Source organism: Coregonus clupeaformis, chromosome 19, assembly GCF_020615455.1.
Source record: "Coregonus clupeaformis isolate EN_2021a chromosome 19, ASM2061545v1, whole genome shotgun sequence".
NCBI classification, from domain to species: domain Eukaryota; kingdom Metazoa; phylum Chordata; class Actinopteri; order Salmoniformes; family Salmonidae; genus Coregonus; species Coregonus clupeaformis.
In genome coordinates this window covers 38576613-38597518 of record NC_059210.1, presented here as the reverse complement: position 1 = coordinate 38597518, position 20906 = coordinate 38576613, and the positions used below count along the sequence as shown (strand labels likewise).

Genomic DNA, 20906 nt, shown 5'->3' with positions numbered 1-20906 from the left:
TGCAAATGATAGCTTAACAAACAAAATGAAAAAACTGTGTACAAATGCCAATAATGCAAATTGAAAGTATATATACAAACACACAGATATAAGACACATATATACAATTCATTTAAACTTCATATTATCTGATATAATTAAATAGCTATACATTTTCCTATATTTCATCATATCTGGTAAGAACAATCAACAAAAATAGTAGAAAAATAAAATTGCCACGTATCCCTGCAGTGCTATATTTGTGAAAGTACAAACTGTTTTCTTTTTTCTCTCCTTCAGTAGTCCTTACAATCTTTAACGCCTGGCATACCCCATATCTGTAGGCAAAAAAAATAAGTATACAGTGGGGGAAAAAAGTATTTAGTCAGCCACCAATTGTGCAAGTTCTCCAACTTAAAAAGATGAGAGAGGCCTGTAATTTTCATCATAGGTACACGTCAACTATGACAGACAAAATGAGAGAGAAAAAATCCTGAAAATCACATTGTAGGATTTTTTATGAATTTAGTTGCAAATTATGGTGGAAAAATAAGTATTTGGTCAATAACAAAAGTTTCTCAATACTTTGTTATATACCCTTTGTTGGCAATGACACAGGTCAAACGTTTTTTGTAAGTCTTCAGAAGGTTTTCACACACTGTTGCTAGTATTTTGGCCCCTTCCTCCATGCAGATCTCCTCTAGAGCAGTGATGTTTTGGGGCTGTCGCTGGGCAACACGGACTTTCAACTCCATCCAAAGATTTTCTATGGGGTTGAGATCTGGAGACTGGCTAGGCCACTCCAGGACCTTGAAATGCTTCTTATGAAGCCACTCCTTCGTTGCCCGGGCGGTGTGTTTGGGATCATTGTCATGCTGAAAGACCCAGCCACGTTTCATCTTCAATGCCCTTGCTGATGGAAGGAGGTTTTCACTCAAAATCTCACGATACATGGCCCCATTCATTCTTTCCTTTACACGGATCAGTCGTCCTGGTCCCTTTGCAGAAAAAACAGCCCCAAAGCATGATGTTTCCACCCCCATGCTTCACAGTAGGTATGGTGTTCTTTGGATGCAACTCAGCATTCTTTGTCCTCCAAACACGACGAGTTGAGTTTTTACCAAAAAGTTATATTTTGGTTTCATCTGACCATATGACATTCTCCCAATCCTCTTCTGGATCATCCAAATGCACTCTAGCAAACTTCAGACGGGCCTGGACATGTACTGGTTTAAGCAGGGGGACACGTCTGGCACTGCAGGATTTGAGTCCCTGGCGGCGTAGTGTGTTACTGATGGTAGGCTTTGTTACTTTGGTCCCAGCTCTCTGCAAGTCATTCACTAGGTCCCCCCCGTGTGGTTCTGGGATTTTTGCTAACCGTTCTTGTGATCATTTTGACCCCACGGGGTGAGATCTTGGGTGGAGCCCCAGATCGAGGGAGATTATCAGTGGTCTTGTATGTCTTCCATTTCCTAATAATTGCTCCCACAGTTGATTTCTTCAAACCAAGCTGCTTACCTATTGCAGATTCAGTCTTCCCAGCCTGGTGCAGGTCTACACTTTTGTTTCTGGTGTCCTTTGACAGCTCTTTGGTCTTGGCCATAGTGGAGTTTGGAGTGTGACTGTTTGAGGTTGTGGACAGGTGTCTTTTATACTGATAACAAGTTCAAACAGGTGCCATTAATACAGGTAACGAGTGGAGGACAGAGGAGCCTCTTAAAGAAGAAGTTACAGGTCTGTGAGAGCCAGAAATCTTGCTTGTTTGTAGGTGACCAAATACTTATTTTCCACCATAATTTGCAAATAAATTCATTAAAAATCCTACAATGTGATTTTCTGGATTTTTCTTTCTCAATTTGTCTGTCATAGTTGACGTGTACCTATGATGAAAATTACAGGCCTCTCTCATCTTTTTAAGTGGGAGAACTTGCACAATTGGTGGCTGACTAAATACTTTTTTCCCCCACTGTATATATACACTACCGTTCAAATGTTTGGGGTCACTTAGAAATGTCCTTGTTTTAGAAAGAAAAGCAATTTTTTTGTCAATTAAAATAACATCAAATTGATCAGAAATACAGTGTAGACATGGTTAATGTTGTAAATGGCTATTGTAGCTGGAAACGGCTGATTTTCTATGGAGTATCTACATAGGCGTACAGAGGCCCATTATCAGCAACCATCAGTCCTGTGTTCCAATGGCACGTTGTGTTTGCTAATCCAAGTTTATCATTTTAAAAGGCTAATTGATCATTAGAAAACCCTTTTGCAATTATGTTAGCACTGCTGAAAACTGTTGTGCTGATTAAAGAAGCAATAAAACTGGCCTTCTTGAAACTAGTTGAGTATCTGGAGCATCAGCAATTGTGGGTTCGATTACAGGATCAAAATGGCCAGAAACAAGAACTTTCTTCTGAAACTCGTCAGTCTATTCTTGTTCTGAGAAATTAAGGTTATTCCATGCGAGAAATTGCCAAGAAACTGAAGATCTCGTACAACGCTGTGTACTACTCCCTTCACAGAACAGCACAAACTGGCTCTAACCAGAATAGAAAGAGGAGTGGGAGGCCCCGGTGCACACACAACTGAGCAAGAGGACAAATACATTAGAGTGTCTAGTTTGAGAAAAGACACCTCACAGGTCCTCAACTGGCAGCTTCATTAAATTGTACCTTCAAAACACCAGTCTCAACGTCAACAGTGAAGAGGCGACTCTGGGATGCTGACTTTCTAGGCAGAGTTTCAAAGAAAAAGCCATATCTCAGACTGGCCAATAAAAAGAAAAGATTAAGATGGGCAAAAGAACACAGACACTGGACTTTTTCTTTGCAACTCTGCCTAGAAGGTCAGCATCCCGGAGTCACCTCTTCACTGTTGATGTTGAGACTGGTGTTTTGCAGGTACTATTTAATGAAGCTGCCAGTTGAGGACCTGTGAGGTGTCTGTTTCTCAAACTAGACACTCTAATGTATTTGTCCTCTTGCTCAGTTGTGCACCGGGGCCTCCCACTCCTCTTTCTATTCTTGTTAGAGCCAGTTTGCGCTGTTCTGTGAAGGGAGTAGTACACAGCGTTATACGAGATCTTCAGTTTCTTTGCAATTTCTCGCATGGAATAGCCTTCATTTCTCAGAACAAGAATAGACTGACGAGTTTCAGAAGAAAGTTATTTGTTTCTGGCCATTTTGAGCCTGTAATCGAACCCACAATTGCTGATGCTCCAGATACTCAACTAGTTTCAAGAAGGCCCGTTTTATTGCTTCTTTAATCAGCACAACAGTTTTCAGCAGTGCTAACATAATTGCAAAAGGGTTTTCTAATGATCAATTAGCCTTTTAAAATGATAAACTTGGATTAGCAAACACAACGTACCATTGGAACACAGGACTGATGGTTGCTGATAATGGGCCTCTGTACGCCTATGTAGATATTCCATAGAAAATCAGCCGTTTCCAGCTACAATAGCCATTTACAACATTAACAATGTCTACACTGTATTTCTGATCAATTTGATGTTATTTTAATGGACAAAAAAAATTGCTTCTCTTTCGAAAACAAGGACATTTCTAAGTGACCCCAAACTTTTGAACGGTAGTGTATATAATTTGTGATTACATCCAACTACCAAACCTCCTAGATTTGTGCTACTGTAGCGGCGTTGTGTGTTTGAAAGGGTTGCTTAAGTAACCTGGTCTTATACACTGTATGTGTTGTAGCCATCTCTACTATTGTTGCCATGTCATACACGTTTGCTACACTAGGATAGTGGGTTTGATTCCCGGGACCACACATCTGTAAAATGTATGCATGACTGTAAGTTGCTTTGGATAGAAGCATCTGCTAAATGGAATATATTATATTATATTACTAACACAGACACGAGTAGGCTAAGCACAAACAGACTGGACCATGCACCAGGCTAATATTTGAAATAATAGATCATCTGTAATGTACAGAGAGTTCTAAGGAATTTGAGGGCTTACCTCGTTGGGGGTCAGGGTTCACATTCTCATAGATGGGGTAGAGGGGGTTCTCCTGCTCACTGCGAAGCTTCCTGGCTCTGAGGACGTCCCTCACACACTGGTGCAGGTAAGCATACTGGCACTGGAAAGAAAATAAACACATCCAGAAATATAACTGTTATTACAGGATATGTTATTACGTAACATGGGTTCTGGGGTTCACACACACAACTGCACATACACACAGAGTAACACTAAAACTGTATCACACACACACACACATACGCAAGCACGCATGCAAACACACACACACACACACACACACAGCCAGTGGACCCCAACACACAGTCACCTCAGTCTGCACCATGTGTGAACGGTGGAGGCGCAGGTCGAAGACAGCTCCGTAGATGTCCACTGTGTCCTTGATGTCCAGCTGCTGCAGCACTCTGTCCAGGGATATGAAGGTGCCTGTGCGGCCCACGCCAGCACTGTCATAGGGAGGAGAGGGAGAGAGACAGAGAGACAGAGAGAGAGAGAGAGAGAGAGAGAGAGAGAGAGAGAGAGAGAGAGAGAGAGAGAGAGAGAGAGAGAGAGAGAGAGAGAGAGAGAGAGAGAGAGAGAGAGAGAGAGAGAGAGAGAGAGAGAGAGAGAGAGAGAGAGAGAGAGAGAGAGAGAGAGAGAGAGAGAGAGAAAGAAAGAAAGAAAGAAAGAAAGAAAGAAAGAAAGAAAGAAAGAAAGGAAGAGAGGGTCGGAGGGCAGATAAAGTTCAGTCACGCTACCCAAACGGAGAGGGTAAATATAATTTGACTACATAATTTCAGTCAATTTCTTTTGAATTGAAATGGGTTGACCTCAACCCTGGTCATTAATGCATGCTGTAACTAAACTGTTTCTTCAGGGAAGACACTACATTATATCGCAGTGTGTCCTACGGAGTTGTTTTATGTTGAATGGGGGAACTAGGTAGTTGTTTTATGTTGAATGGGGGAACTAGGGAGTTGGGGACCCACCTGCAGTGAGCCACGGTAGCCCCAGTCCCGGAGGTCCTGTTGATGTAGTCCCTGACGGTCCTGACAAACTGGATGAGTGACTGGGTGGTCTCTGGGACGCCGTGGTCGGGCCACACCGTGTAGTGGAACTGACGCACCACCCTGGAGTAGTTCAACTGGTCCTCCTGCATGGGAGACAGGACACAGTTGGAAAGAGAGACTTACTAGAGGCTGACTACACTCTTAGAAAAAAAGGTGCTATCTAAAACCTAAAAGGGTTCTTCAGCTGTCCCCATAGGATAATCCTTTGAAGAACCCTTTTTGGTTCCAGGTAGAACCCTTTTGAGTTCCATGTAGAACCCTTTCCACAGAGGGTTCTACATGGAACCCAAAAGAGTTCTACCTGGAACCAAAAAGGGTTCTACCTGGAACCAAAAAGAGTTCTGCTATGTGGACAGCCGAAGAACCCTTTTGGAATCCTTTTTTCTAAGAGTGTACACACAGCTAGCTACTTACTTACTGTATGTGCTGTCTGTCACATATGATACATCAAGACAGCATTAGCTGAACCCAATTCTGGTCATATTTCAATATGTTAAAAACCAATCACTACTATGTATGAAACTGTATATAAGGCCAACACACAATATATAACTTTCTACAAAACAACCAGGTATTTTTAAAATTAGATTTCAGAATCAAAGTGTCATCCACACTCACGCTGCAGATCTTGAATTCCCGGATAGTCCATTCTGGCAGCACTGATTCAGACAACATCTGGACTATGAGGTCTCCGTAATACAGAGGGTCCTGGTCGAAGGGCCAGTAGTGATCACACTTCACCTGGAAACACATGGATAGTAACATTGTAATTACACTAGTAACAACGTTGTAATAACATGTTGTTCAATAGAACATGATAGCAGCTACTTCCAAATGAACAACACTAGTTTGACGAAGCAAAATGGCTGCTCCTTCTACCCACCCTGCCTTTCTCCACACACTGGGTCACCATGACAACGTTATGGACATTCTGCTCCCACACCATCTTCCAGAAGTCATCTTTGGTTCCAGGAAGTGGGCCCTGAGTGGCGATGTACTCCCTACGGAAGTTGTTCCCCTGAAACAAGAAGAGATTTAATTTACATTTTGTTTTTCATCTGACCTTTATTACACTAGGTAAGTTTGGGGAGAAGATGAAAAAGCTGCTTATAACTGTCCGGCATGACACGGGCTTGCTGCAGCCTTATGCTCGACAGGGAGCAAAGTAAGTAGTTCATCCCAGGTATACTAACTGAGGAATAGGGCTGAGAATCAATCAATCCTGCCATGACTAACTGAGTTTATGCAGTACAGTCTTTGTTCACATTATACCCCACCACCTCCAGCACCCCACCCCCAACCCCACCCAACAGAGGGCATTTGACCAGAGTGACAGTTGGTTCTGATTTGTCCATTTGTTTGGAAACTTACAGGAATGTAGCTGGCGTTGATGTAGTCAGAGCAAGGATCATCATCCACATAGGACAGCTTCACACGGGTCGAGTCGTCTACACAACACAGGCCGTGCACAAAGACATTGAGTTTGCATTTTAGCTGTCATATTTAGTATGACACAGTGGAGGCTGCTGAGGGGAGGACGGCTCATAATAATGGCTGGAATGGAGTCAATGGAATGGTATGATACCATGCCATTCACTCCATTCCAGCCATACACTCCATTCCAGCCATTCACTCCATTCCAGCCATACACTCCATTCTAGCCATTATTGTGAGCTGTCCTCCCCCCAGCAGCCTCCACTGGTATGACACATACATAACCATATACATACTGTAATACATTTTAAAATAAGGTAAAGACCATTACTACTGTACATGAGCCTTGCAGACAAAACTCCTTGCAGACAAGGAAGAAATCTCTCAATCCCCTTGTCTTTTGTCTATGTATTTGAAACCTGTGAAATCCCATGGTTTGTCTGACTCACAGGGCAGGATGTTGTTGTATCGGTTCTTCCCTCTGTTCTCTGGCAGCAGGGCTGTGTCCAGGGGCTGGTTCCTTCCTACATCTTTCAGGTCCTTACACAGGAAGTGACACGTTAGGGTTACCATAGATACCTACTGTACGTAAATACTGTATGCATTCCATAACTTTCACAATCAATCTACCATTTTCACAACTTTAAATTAAAGGAGAGTTATCAGAGCAGAAAAATAAATCTACACATTTCTATATTGTTTTCTCTATTAAAGTAAAGGTAATAGGAATATTCCGACTTCATCTAAATCAAGATTGCCCAACTGACAGTGAATGTGATCCAGTCTTACCTCATACTCCTCAGACAGTAGGTAATTGGAGTCAGCCTGGAGTTTAATGTAGTGGGAGTCAAAGTGTATGATCTTGATGGGGCTGCAACAGGATCAACAGATAAAAAGGTTGGAGCAAAACAGAGGGGAGCAAAACACAAACCAAAAAGGACTTAACAGTAATTGGGTGAAACTAATAACAAAAGCATTTAAACATACCTTGAAATACGACGATTACTGGAAAAAAAGGGAGTGAGGTAGGAGGTTTGGGAGCGACAGAAAGAAGATATTTTAATCAACCATACATACATACAATGGCTGAAACTCATTAATGGTAATTTCTTTGTGAGTTTTTATCCTGCCAGAAAACACCTATTTTATTATATATATTAAGATATAAAACTCCATTAGAACTGATCACATACGGCTTCTCCTCTTACCCCCTGACGCCCATGTGCACTGCTGAGGTGGGCCTCTCTCTCCTCATGCTCATTCGGACCAGTGGCCGCTCCTGCACACTCCTGTAATCACAATATGGATGTCAGCATACAGGTGTAGTATGTAGAGTGCAAGCTAGAATGTAGTGTACATGGCTACATGGAACTCTATTCAACATCAGGTAACTGATGCAAGCAGTAGAATCAGATTTAATAAACAGATAAAAATACACCTTATGGAACAGCGGGGACTGTGAAGAGACACACACACACACACACACGCCTACACATACACATGATAAGACACGCACTCTACACACACATACACATGGATGTTGTATTGTAAATATGTGGCAGTAGAGTAGTGGCCTGAGGGAACACGCTTAATGTGTTGTGAAAAGTGTTATGAAATGTAATGTCATGTAATAAGTTCAATTGTATATAACTGCCTTAATGTTGCTGGACCCCAGGAAGAGTAGCTGCTGCCTTGGCAGGAACTAATGGGGATCCTTAATGAATACACAATACAAATACAGGCCAAGCCAGGGACATGCTAGTATGCAGTGTATAGGTCAAAGTATATCAGGCAGGGAGGGCCAGCAACTGACACTTTGCGAGCCTTCTGTCTGCAGATGAGCAGTGCAGTGACTCCCACCACCATGGCAATGAGGAACATGCTGGCACTGATGCCCTCGATCACACCACTCAGGGGCTCTGTGAGAGGAAGAAGCAACCAATCAACGGTGTTTCTCATGGAGGACCAATCACTCATCAGCATTTCTCACTAACTACCAATCAAACATCAGCATCACACACCATAAACCAATCAGAGTGGTCTGTGAAAAGTGTCCCACCTGCTTCTGTTACCAGGGGGAGGGACAGGTAAGTGTCTGTGTAGAGGGGCGGTGTGTCTCTGCTCTGCTCCTTGTCAAAGAGCTGGGTGAACGCACGCACACTGAGCCTAGAGAGAAGAGAGAGACAACCATGACATCTCATTATCGTCCCACTGCATGACAATACCAGAGTTGAATTACAGATTACACCTTATTTGGATAGTCCCATATAGATGATCTACAGATGGTCTTACTATCAACAAACTATCTGTTGATAACCAACTGAGATTATGGTTAGGATTAGGTTTAGAATGAGGGTTAGGGTAAGGGTTAGTTAGTGAATAGTTAGTTGAAATGTTGTTGAAAATCTACATACCAACTCCTTGGGACTATCCAAATAAAGTGTTACTGAATTATACTCTAAGGCCCCAATTCGATCAACTACAGATAATGAAAAACCTCACTGTGGGCAATATGACATCATCATACACAACAGGGCGAAATCCTGCTGGCAGAAATCAGCAACAAAGAAACTACAGATCTGCCCAGACTGCGGGAGGATACTTGATTGATTTGGGCGGAACCCTGTACTTTACCTGTATGCAGTTTTGGGTTTGAGTGGGCCATCACAGAATGGGTTGTGGTCTCTGTGTGTGTCTGGGTTTTGCTCCCTGTCCTGGGCCTGTAGGTGGTCACAGGCCCCCCCGAGGGTGCCCATGCCTGTACCAAGGCTGATCTCAAAGCTCTGAGTCCCGCTGTCTCCTGGCCCCTCTGTGCAGCGGCTAGGGAAGTAGCTGGTCTGGTAGGCTTTGATGGAACTGTTGGATTTGTAGTCCAGATAAGAGGGTAGAGGGTGGTGCTGCTCTGGTTGAAGGTTTTCATTGTCTGGAGGGAGAAAACAAACATATGAGGAGGTTTAGTAACAGATTCAGACCTACTGCTGTGGAAAGTCCTCTTGAGGGAGAATAAACGTCATCCATCCATCCATTTACTGACATACTGACACTGGTACAAGGTTTGTTCCAACTTCAGCCCCCTTACCTTCAGACTCGGTCACCACCACTGTGAAGAACTTGACGGCTCCGTTGACATCACTGAACCAGCTGCAGTTAAACTTGAAGAAGATGGTGTTTTTGGTGACAAGAGCAGCCCTGTCATTAACCCGAGTGGTCATGGAAGGAAGGGGTGGACCTAAAAGTATCATGATTACAATCAGTCATGATGACTGTAGAATGACCACAGGGACATACATACACACTGTAACAGCCAATGGCAATGACGTTGACCATATCATGTCCCTCCCTGTGGTCATCATCACACAGTCACCCCGACTAGCAACACAGTCAGCCCGATCACATGGTAACACAGTCACCCCAACCACATGGCAACACAATCACCCCGACCACATGGCAACACAATCACCCCGACCACATGGCAACACAATCACCCCGACCACATGGCAACACAGTCACCCCGACCACATCACCCCGACCACATGGCAACACAATCACCCCGACCACATGGCAACACAATCACCCCGACCACATGGCAACACAATCACCCCGACCACATTGCAACACAGTCACCCAGACCACATGGCAACACAGTCACCCCGACCACATCACCCCGACCACATGGCAACACAGTCACCCTGACCACATGGCAACACAGTCACCCCGACCACATGGCAACAGTCACCCCGAACACATGGCAACACAGTCACCCCGACCACATGACAACACTGTCACCCCGACCACATCACCTCGACCACATGGCAACACAGTCACCCCGACCACATGGCAACACAGTCACCCCGACCATATGGCAACACAGTCACCCCAACCACATGGCAATCGTCAGTACTCACGGTCGATCATGGTGACCACGCTGTCCTCGGCAGCCTCGCTGGTCATGCTGTCGGAGATGGCCTTAACGGAGACGGTGTAGCGCTTGTGTGGCTCCAGCTGGGTGATGTGGTAGAGGGTGCTGTCACGGCCCGTACGCTGGGAGTACACCAGGGTGTGAGAGTCTTGGAGGCATTCGATAGTGTAGGAGTCAAAGTCGGCCTCCGGAGGTGCCCAGGAGCAGGAGATGGAGGTGGAGTTCTGGGGGCGGCAGTGTAGGTACTGGACACGCTCTGGCTCTACGGACGGGATAAATGGTAGAGGACGCCAGAGGTAAGAACAGAGGTCAAAATGCCACAGTCACACTATAGTCTCGCTAGTGCAGAGGTCAGAGCTGTACCGTGCACAGGAATGTGTTCCAGCCAAGCAACAACTTTAGCTACCTCGCCTCAGTCTTGCACTACTTGTAACCAAACAATGTACACTATAGCCTACTTGTTCGGATGCTCTTGTGGATGGGCGGGCTGTAGGCAGGGCTTCCACCACCACCAACACCACCACCAGCCCCACTGACAGTACGCAGGATGAAGTTGTACAGGCGTCCTGGGTATAGGCCCTTCAGGATGCGGCTCCCGGAGGTCCGGGTGTGGTAGGGGTTGAATACAGACAGGTGGTCCCTGGGGGCCCACTGCAGGTCAAAGTCATCGTAGTCGCTGCCTGCAGGACCACTCCAGGTCAGCTCCAGGGAGGTGTTGGTGACTCCACCGAATGATACAGAGGTAGGGGGCCTGGGGGCTGAGGAGGAGAAGATGGACACACAAAGGAAGGCAGATCAGCAACTTGAAGCAAATACTGTCTAACCTAGGCCCTATTTTAACTTAAAACTACCCTCAAAACTGATTTTAGAATAGTGTATGTCATAATAGTGTTGGAAACCAAGTGTTTGATGTATTTGATACCATTCCACTGATTCCGCTCCAGTTATTACCACAAGCCCGTTCTCCCCAATTAAGGTGCCACCAACCTCATGTGGTTGAGATCTATGTGAAATGCCCTTTGAATAAACTTGACTTGTCCTAATGTCTCACCGGTCCGTCCATGAGCGGTGGCCCTGTTGGTGAGCTCGCCGCTGCGTGTGAGGATGACAGCGTGGTAGAGACGCCCTGGGATCAGCGTGGGGAAGACGTGCTCCATGGCGTCTGGCCCTAGCGTCTCCTCTGCCTGCTGGGAGCCATCTGGGTTGTAGAGGGACAGCAGGTAGCCATTTAGCTCCCCCACCGCCCGCTCCCACGACACCCACAACACCTCCGACTGGTTACGACTCCGTGCCTGGAGGGAGGTCACCGCAGCCGGGACTGAGGAGGAGGAGCGGACAGTTGGACAGTGTCAAATCATGATGTAAAGTCAGTGAGAGAAACAGTTAGTGCTGTAGTTAGTTCTTTATTACCACGTCATCTCTGTGAGAGAAACACATTATGCGTTATGTTTTGAGAACATTCAGTAGTGATCCAAATCAATTCCTCAAGTACCCCCCAACCCCTCTCATACCCCTGCCCACAGCATCTCAGTACCCCCTAACCCCTCTCATACCCCTGCCCACAGCATCTCAGTACCCCCCAACCCCCTCTCATACCCCTGCCCACAGCATCTCAGTACCCCCCCAACCCCTCTCATACCCCTGCCCACAGCATCTCAGTACCCCCCCAACCCCTCTCATACCCCTGCCCACAGCATCTCAGTACCCCCAACCCCTCTCATACCCCTGCCCACAGCATCTCAGTACCCCCCAACCCCTTTCATACCCCTGCCCACAGCATCTCAGTACCCCCCAACCCCTCTCATACCCCTGCCCACAGCATCTCAGTACCCCCCAACCCCTCTCATACCCCTGCCCACAGCATCTCAGTACCCCCCAACCCCTCTCATACCCCTGCCCACAGCATCTCAGTATCCCCCCAACCTCTCTCATACCCCTGCCCACAGCATCTCAGTACCCCCCAACCCCTCTCATACCCCTACCCACAGCATCTCAGTACCCCCAACCCCTCTCATACCCCTGCCCACAGCATCTCAGTAACCCCCCAACCTCTCATACCCCTGCCCACAGCATCTCAGTACCCACCCAACCTCTCTCATACCCCTGCCCACAGCATCTCAGTACCCCAGGAGCAGTACAGCTCACTCACCAGTCCTGGCCCAGATAGCTGAGTCATTGGTCTGCTCCCCGCTGCGTGTTAACACCACCATCCTGTAGGGGGCACCAGGCCTCAGGCCCTGGAAGGAGACCTGCAGTGTGCTGGGCTGGCCGCTGCGCCGGTCGTACAGCGTGTCATCTCCGTTGTACAGGTAGATGTCGTAACCTTCGAACTCTCCCTGCGGGGGAGACCAGTGGAAGGACAGGCTGCTGCTGCTGTTGGCCTGGATGGTGAGGTCGCTGACCGCTGCCGGACCTGGGGATGGGGAGGGAACACAAAACTACTCAGGTCTACATATATATTCCATCCATATTCCCTCTATACATCTTCATAGTGACTCTGATTCTCTATTCCCTGTTTTACTAAGACTTCCTGCATTATTTGTGTAATCTTACAATAAAGCCTACATAATCACTAGCTCTCCAGGAGGAGGGTTGGACACACTTGCACTACACATATTAATACCAGTTGACAAATTTGTGCGGGACGTGGTGAAGATGAATCCATGCAGTCTTACGTGTGCGTGCTTCAGCGGTGACGCCCTCGCTGTGGACCCCTCCGCTGGTGGTGTGGACCAGGACGCGGTACCTCTTCCCTGGGGTGAGGCCGTCGAAGCGGTGCTGGAGTGGCGTGGAGCCGGAGGAGGCCTGGGAGCTGTTAGTTAAGAAAATGAGTACTGTGTAGTTTGTGCATTATATTTGTTCGATTCTGTCACACTTGTTTATGCACCGTTTTTTTTTTTTACTGCTATTGAACCAATGGAATAGTCCCAAAACTGCAAACACTGCCCATCTGGCTCTACAGGTAGGCAGTTTAATCAAAACCTCAAAGTATTTGAAAGAAAACAAAGTTGACCATTTGAACCCAGGTGTGTTGGTGAACCCAGGTGTGTTGGTGAATCCAGGTGTGTTGGTTACCTGTTGGTGACCAGGTGTCCCCTGTCATCCAGGAGCTGCAGGGTGTATCCGTCTGCCACGCCTCGGGCCTCCTGCCAGCTCACCTGTATACTGCAGGTGGTGTGTCTGTTGTCGGCCTGCAGCCCCGTCACTGCAGAGGGGACTGAGGAGAGAGGCGACACAGAATTAGATAGTGTGCTCTATCATACAGGATTGTATCTCTATGGAGGGGACAATGTCACACATCATTACACCAGCCAATCACTATCTGTTAATTACTCATTAAAAGTTGATTAGGGTATGAAAACACAACAAATCAGTTCCGTCAAATGGACTGATTTCAAATAGCCAGATGCAGTGAGACTGAGCCCTATTCCTTCCCAGTCCACCCCTAGTCCACCCAAATATACAGTATGAAATGCTAATGCAATGCTTATGAATGCAGTATGTATGGGTTATGCATGTGTTATGAAGTCCTTATGTAGCCTCCTCACCGGTGCGTCCACTGGCCGTGTTGTTGTTCAACAGTATGCCACTGATAGATCTAACAGTCACACTGTACAGCTGCCCAGGCTGCAGGGAGCTGAACCCCAGCTGATTCTGGTGTTTGGGTACGGGCCGCGTCTCCAGCCTGCGTGCCTCTGGTCCGCCCAGAAACAGGGACACGGAGTAGCTGTCCACGTCACCATGCCCCGGGGTCCAGCTGATTTTCAGACTGCTGCTCTGGCCATTGTTACTCACGTGGATGTTCTTGACCTTGCTGGGGACTGCAGGCAGGGGGAGAATATAAAAGAAGGAGGAAGAGGTGGAGAGGAAGAAAGAGGAGAGGAAGAGGAGGAGAGGGAGAAAGAGGAGAGGAAGGAAGAGGAGAGGAAGAGGAGGAGAGGGAGAAAGAGGAGAGGAAGAAAGAGGAGAGGAAGAGGAGGAGAGGGAGAAAGAGGAAGAGGAGGAGAGGGAGAAAGAAAGAGGAGAGGAAGAAGAGGAGAGGGAGAAAGAGGAGAGGACGAAAGAGGAGAGGGAGAAAGAGGAGAGGAAGAGGAGGAGAGGAAGAGGAGGAGAGGGAGAAAGAGGAGAGGAAGGAAGAGAAGAGGAAGAGGAGGAGAGGGAGAAAGAGGAGAGGAAGAAAGAGGAGAGGAAGAGGAGGAGAGGGAGAAAGAGGAGAGGGAGAAAGAGAAAGAGGAGAGGAAGAGGAGGAGAGGAAGAGGAGGAGAGGGAGAAAGAGGAGAGGAAGGAAGAGGAGAGGAAGAGGAGGAGAGGGAGAAAGAGGAGATGAAGGAAGAGGAGAGGAAGAGGAGGAGAGGGAGAAAGAGGAGAGGAAGAAAGAGGAGAGGAAGAGGAGGAGAGGGAGAAAGAGGAAGAGGAGGAGAGGAAGAGGAGGAGAGGGAGAAAGAGGAGAGGAAGGAAGAGGGGAGGGAGAAAGAGGAGAGGGAGAAAGAGGAGAGGGAGAAAGAGGAAGAGGAGGAGAGGGAGAAAGAGGAGAGGAAGAAAGAGGAGAGGAAGAGGAGGAGAGGGAGAAAGAGGAGAGGAAGAAAGAGGAGAGGAAGAAAGATGAGAGGGAGAAAGAGGAGAGGAAGAAAGAGGAGAGGAAGAGGAGGAGAGGGAGAAAGAGGAGAGGAAGAGGAGGAGAGGAAGAGGAGGAGAGGAAGAAAGAGGAGAGGGAGAAAGAGGAGAGGGAGAAAGAGGAGAGGAAGAGGAGGAGAGGAAGAAAGAGGAGAGGGAGAAAGAGGAGAGGAAGAGGAGGAGAGGGAGGAAGAGGAGGAGAGGGAGAAAGAGGAGAGGCAGAAGATGAGAGGGAGAAAGAGGAGAGGAAGAGGAGGTGAGGGAGAAAGAGCAGAGGAAGAAAGAGGAGAGGAGAGGAAGAGGATGAGAGGGAGAAAGAGGAGAGGGAGAAAGAGGAGAGGGAGAAAGAGGAGAGGAAGAGGAGGAGAGGAAGAGGAGGAGAGGGATAAAGAGGAGAGTGAGAAAGAGAAGAGGAAGGGGAGGAGAGGGAGAAAGAGGAGAGGGAGAAAGAGGGAGGGAGAGGAGAAGAGGGCGAAAGAGGAGAGGGAGAAAGAGGAGAGGAAGAAAGAGGAGAAGGAGAAAGAGGAGAGGAAGAGGAGGAGAGGGAGGAAGAGGAGGAGAGGGAGAAAGAGGAGAGGAAGAAAGAGGAGAAGAAGAGGAGGAGAGGGAGAAAGAGGAGAGGAAGAAGAGGAGAGGGATAAAGAGGAGAGGGAGAAAGAGGAGAGGAAGAGGAGGTGAGGGAGAAAGAGAAGAGGAAGAAAGAGGAGAGGAAGAGGATGAGAGGGAGAAAGAGGAGAGGGAGAAAGAGGAGAGGGAGAAAGAGGAGAGGAAGAGGAGGAGAGGAAGAGGATGAGAGGGATAAAGAGGAGAGTGAGAAAGAGGAGAGAAAGAGGAGGAGAGGGAGAAAGAGGAGAGGGAGAGGAGGAGAGGGAGAAAGAGGAGAGGAAGGGGAGGAGAGGGAGAAAGAGGAGAGGAAGAGGAGGAGAGGGAGAAAGAGGGGAGGAAGAGGAGGAGAGGGAGAAAGAGGAGAGGAAGAGGAGGAGAGGGAGAAAGAGGAGATTAAGAAATAGGGAGGGAGAGGAGAAGAGGGAGAAAGAGGAGAGGGAGAAAGAGGAGAGGAAGAAAGAGGAGAGGGAGAAAGGGGAGAGGAAGGGGAGGAGAGGGAGAAAGAGGAGAGGGAGAAAGAGGGAGGGAGAGGAGAAGAGGGCGAAAGAGGAGAGGGAGAAAGAGGAGAGGAAGAAAGAGGAGAGGGAGAAAGAGGAGAGGAAGAGGAGGAGAGGGAGGAAGAGGAGGAGAGGGAGAAAGAGGAGAGGAAGAAAGAGGAGAGGAAGAGGAGGAGAGGGAGAAAGAGAAGAGGAAGAAAGAGGAGAGGAAGAGGATGAGAGGGAGAAAGAGGAGAGGGAGAAAGAGGAGAGGAAGAGGAGGAGAGGAAGAAAGAGGAGAAGGAGAAAGAGGAGAGGAAGAGGAGGAGAGGGAGGAAGAGGAGGAGAGGGAGAAAGAGGAGAGGAAGAAAGAGGAGAAGAAGAGGAGGAGAGGGAGAAAGAGGAGAGGAAGAAGAGGAGAGGGATAAAGAGGAGAGGGAGAAAGAGGAGAGGAAGAGGAGGTGAGGGAGAAAGAGAAGAGGAAGAAAGAGGAGAGGAAGAGGATGAGAGGGAGAAAGAGGAGAGGGAGAAAGAGGAGAGGGAGAAAGAGGAGAGGAAGAGGAGGAGAGGAAGAGGATGAGAGGGATAAAGAGGAGAGTGAGAAAGAGGAGAGAAAGAGGAGGAGAGGGAGAAAGAGGAGAGGGAGAGGAGGAGAGGGAGAAAGAGGAGAGGAAGGGGAGGAGAGGGAGAAAGAGGAGAGGAAGAGGAGGAGAGGGAGAAAGAGGGGAGGAAGAGGAGGAGAGGGAGAAAGAGGAGAGGAAGAGGAGGAGAGGGAGAAAGAGGAGATTAAGAAATAGGGAGGGGAGAGGAGAAGAGGGAGAAAGAGGAGAGGGAGAAAGAGGAGAGGAAGAAAGAGGAGAGGGAGAAAGGGGGAGAGGAAGGGGAGGAGAGGGAGAAAGAGGAGAGGGAGAAAGAGGGAGGGAGAGGAGAAGAGGGCGAAAGAGGAGAGGGAGAAAGAGGAGAGGAAGAAAGAGGAGAGGGAGAAAGAGGAGAGGAAGAGGAGGAGAGGGAGGAAGAGGAGGAGAGGAGAAAGAGGAGAGGAAGAAAGAGGAGAGGAAGAGGAGGAGAGGGAGAAAGAGAAGAGGAAGAAAGAGGAGAGGAAGAGGATGAGAGGGAGAAAGAGGAGAGGGAGAAAGAGGAGAGGAAGAGGAGGAGAGGAAGAAAGAGGAGAAGGAGAAAGAGGAGAGGAAGAGGAGGAGAGGGAGGAAGAGGAGGAGAGGGAGAAAGAGGAGAGAGAAGAAAGAGGAGAAGAAGAGGAGGAGAGGGAGAAAGAGGAGAGGAAGAAGAGGAGAGGGATAAAGAGGAGAGGGAGAAAGAGGAGAGGAAGAGGAGGTGAGGGAGAAAGAGAAGAGGAAGAAAGAGGAGAGGAAGAGGATGAGAGGGAGAAAGAGGAGAGGGAGAAAGAGGAGAGGGAGAAAGAGGAGAGGAAGAGGAGGAGAGGAAGAGGATGAGAGGGATAAAGAGGAGAGTGAGAAAGAGGAGAGAAAGAGGAGGAGAGGGAGAAAGAGGAGAGGGAGAGGAGGAGAGGGAGAAAGAGGAGAGGAAGGGGAGGAGAGGGAGAAAGAGGAGAGGAAGAGGAGGAGAGGGAGAAAGAGGGGAGGAAGAGGAGGAGAGGGAGAAAGAGGAGAGGAAGAGGAGGAGAGGGAGAAAGAGGAGATTAAGAAATAGGGAGGGAGAGGAGAAGAGGGAGAAAGAGGAGAGGGAGAAAGAGGAGAGGAAGAAAGAGGAGAGGGAGAAAGGGGAGAGGAAGGGGAGGAGAGGGAGAAAGAGGAGAGGGAGAAAGAGGGAGGGAGAGGAGAAGAGGGCGAAAGAGGAGAGGGAGAAAGAGGAGAGGAAGAAAGAGGAGAGGGAGAAAGAGGAGAGGAAGAGGAGGAGAGGGAGGAAGAGGAGGAGAGGGAGAAAGAGGAGAGGAAGAAAGAGGAGAGGAAGAGGAGGAGAGGGAGAAAGAGAAGAGGAAGAAAGAGGAGAGGAAGAGGATGAGAGGGAGAAAGAGGAGAGGGAGAAAGAGGAGAGGAAGAGGAGGAGAGGAAGAGGAGGAGAGGGAGAAAGAGGAGAGTGAGAAAGAGGAGAGGAAGAAATAGGTAAGGGAGAAAGAGGAAAGGAAGAGGAGGAGTGGGAGAAAGAGGAGAGGGAAAAAGAGGAGGGGAAGAGGAGGAGAGGGAGAAAGAAGAGAGGAAGAGGAGGAGAGGGAGAAAGAGGAGAAGGAGAAAGAGGAGAGGAAGAAAGAGGACAGGAAGAAATAGGAGAGGGAGAAAGAGGAGAGGAAGAGGAGGAGAGGGAGAAAGAGGAGAGGGAGAAAGAGGAGAGGAAGAAGAGGAGAGGGAGAAAGAGGAGAGGAAGAGGAGGAGAGGGAGAAAGAGGAGAGGGAGAAAGAGGGAGAAAGAGGAGAAGAGGGAGAAAGAGGAGAGGGAGAAAGAGGAGAGGAAGAAAGAGGAGAGGGAGAAAGAGGAGAGGGAGAAAGAGGAGAGGAAGAGGATGAGAGGAAGAAAGAGGAGAGGAAGAGGAGGAGAGGGAGAAAGAGGAGAGGAAGAAAGAGGAGAGGAGAAAGAGGAGAGGAAGAGGAGAGGGAGAAAGAGGAGAGGGAGAAAGAGGAGAGGAAGAAAGAGGAGAGTTAGCAAGAGGAGAGGGACAAAGAGGAGATGAAGAAAGAGGAGAGGTAGAGGAGGAGAGGGAGAAAGAGGAGAGGAAGAAAGAGGAGAGGGAGAAAGAGGAGAGGCAGAGGAGGAGAGGGAGAAAGAGGAGAGGAAGAGGAGGAGAGGGAGAAAGAGGAGAGGGAGAAAGAGGAGAGGGAGAAAGAGGGAGGGAGAGGAAGAGGAGGAGAGGGAGAAAGAGAAGAGGAAGAAAGAGGAGAGGAAGAGGATGAGAGGGAGAAAGAGTAGAGGGAAAAAGAGGAGAGGGAGAAAGAGGAGAGGAAGAGGAGGAGAGGAAGAGGAGGAGAGGGAGAAAGAGGAGAGGGAGCAAGAGGAGAGGGACAAAGAGGAGATGAAGAAAGAGGAGAGGGAGAAAGAGGAGAGGGAGAGGAGGAGAGGGAGAGGAGGAGAGGGAGAGGAGGAGAGGGAGAGGAGGAGAGGGAGAAAAAGGAGAGGGAGAAAGAGGAGAGGAAGAGGAGGAGATGGAGAAAGAGGAGATGAAGAAAGAGGAGAGAGAGAAAAAGGAGAGGGAGAAAGAGGAGAGGGAGAGGAGGAGAGGAAGAGGAGGAGAGGGAGAAAGAGGAGAGGGAGCAAGAGGAGAGGGACAAAGAGGAGATGAAGAAAGAGGAGAGGGAGAAAGAGGAGAGGGAGAGGAGGAGAGGGAGAGGAGGAGAGGGAGAGGAGGAGAGGGAGAAAAAGGAGAGGGAGAAAGAGGAGAGGAAGAGGAGGAGAGGAAGAGGAGGAGATGGAGAAAGAGGAGATGAAGAAAGAGGAGAGGGAGAAAAAGGAGAGGGAGAAAGAGGAGAGGGAGAGGAGGAGAGGGAGAGGAGGAGAGGGAGAAAAAGGAGAGGAAGAGGAGGAGAGGAAGAGGAGGAGATGGAGAAAGAGGAGGAGAGGGAGAAAGAAAGATTAGAGGAAGAAAGAGGAGAGGAAGAAAGAGGAGAGGAAGTGGAGGAGAGGAAGTGGAACGGAAATTAATACTGTTGTTAGTTTATGTATTGTTTGTGTTTGATTCTGTGACATTTTGTCCCATTTTGTTACCCCCGATTCAATGGAGAAGTTCCAAAAGTGCAAACAAACCCTGCCCATCTGGCACTCCAGGCAGGCTTGAATCATAGAAAAGTATTTGAAAAATAAATATAACCTAGTTTTTGAACCCAGCAAGTATGTTGGTTTGGTTTACCTGTCCTGCCCTCTATGAACTGGGCCCTCTGGTTGGGGCCGCTGAAGGTAGAAACATGGATCTTATAGAGGCGTCCTGGCGTGAGGGAGGAGAGGACACACTCCCCCACACTACTGCCCAGGGTGATGGGCGGGAACACCTTCATAATAATAATACATAATACATTCATTTTTAAACATTTTGCTCAATTAAATTAATACATTTGCGCTTTAAAAACACCCAAAATCACAAATAGAAATAAAGCAACAATAAAATATAAAGAAATCACACACGAAAATATGAAGAATATAAAAGTACTCTAACCAGGTACTGGACTGGACCAGGAAGACTAACCTTCATGTCATTGAAGAGGAGCTGCACCTCGTAGTGGTCAACGTCCCCCGGAGCAGCCAACCAGGTGACACGCAGGTCCTCCGTTCCCCGCCCAGCCAGGGCTAGTGACCTCACCGCCGCAGGGACTGTCACAGACAGATTCCAGATCAGAATAGAAAAACTTTAATGTTCTCAGAGAGGCTCTTAATTTTGCATACAAAGGAACAGAAGGTAGGGGGAGACAGGTCAAAAAGGAGCATGCACAAAGAAACTGTTTCACCACAATTAGACAGTTATTACCTGAATGTAGCTAGCAAAATTATTATTACAGACAAACATCACTCTTGTATTCACAAATTGTACATTTAAAACAACAGGAGAGATTTAACAGTACTATTCGTATCACTCACAGGTCCTTCCATCCGTGGACACGCTGGTCTCATACTTCCCGCTCCAGGTGCTGACGATGACAGTGTAGAGTCTCCCGGGCACCAGGCTGTTGAACACACACTCGTTCTGGCTCTTCACAACCGTCTTGTTCTGGTGGAAGATGTTGTTGTGCTTGATGACCACCTGGTAGTAGTCAAAGTCCCCGGCTGCATGGCGCCAGTACACCTTCAGGTAGTCATCCCTGGCCGAGTGGATCGCTGTGGGGTTCTGGACACTAGAGGGCTCTGGGGAGAGGAATTCCATTGAATTGAAC

At 48.1% G+C, this 20906-nt stretch overlaps 1 protein-coding gene across 2 annotated transcripts in view; it reads right to left on the bottom strand.

The window, feature by feature from the left end:
* Window positions 1-269: 269 nt before the first annotated feature.
* LOC121559023 (receptor-type tyrosine-protein phosphatase beta) overlaps window positions 270-20906 on the bottom strand; it is a 41549-nt gene continuing 20912 nt past the window's right edge. For both annotated transcript variants that reach the window (XM_041872316.2, XM_045204949.1), the window contains 25 exons: window positions 20614-20877; window positions 20225-20349; window positions 19892-20030; window positions 13931-14203; window positions 13458-13599; window positions 13058-13194; window positions 12532-12795; window positions 11434-11700; window positions 10841-11140; window positions 10369-10644; window positions 9543-9692; window positions 9098-9386; window positions 8523-8629; window positions 8277-8382; window positions 7672-7752; window positions 7451-7468; window positions 7253-7334; window positions 6913-7003; window positions 6401-6477; window positions 5913-6047; window positions 5648-5770; window positions 4949-5112; window positions 4291-4426; window positions 3960-4080; window positions 270-317 (listed from right to left, as the gene is read on the bottom strand). In XM_041872316.2, the coding sequence (XP_041728250.2) occupies window positions 295-317; window positions 3960-4080; window positions 4291-4426; window positions 4949-5112; window positions 5648-5770; window positions 5913-6047; window positions 6401-6477; window positions 6913-7003; window positions 7253-7334; window positions 7451-7468; window positions 7672-7752; window positions 8277-8382; window positions 8523-8629; window positions 9098-9386; window positions 9543-9692; window positions 10369-10644; window positions 10841-11140; window positions 11434-11700; window positions 12532-12795; window positions 13058-13194; window positions 13458-13599; window positions 13931-14203; window positions 19892-20030; window positions 20225-20349; window positions 20614-20877 (3890 nt within the window). In that variant the 3' untranslated portion in view covers window positions 270-294. The remainder of the gene's footprint in view (window positions 318-3959; window positions 4081-4290; window positions 4427-4948; window positions 5113-5647; window positions 5771-5912; window positions 6048-6400; window positions 6478-6912; window positions 7004-7252; window positions 7335-7450; window positions 7469-7671; window positions 7753-8276; window positions 8383-8522; window positions 8630-9097; window positions 9387-9542; window positions 9693-10368; window positions 10645-10840; window positions 11141-11433; window positions 11701-12531; window positions 12796-13057; window positions 13195-13457; window positions 13600-13930; window positions 14204-19891; window positions 20031-20224; window positions 20350-20613; window positions 20878-20906) is intronic.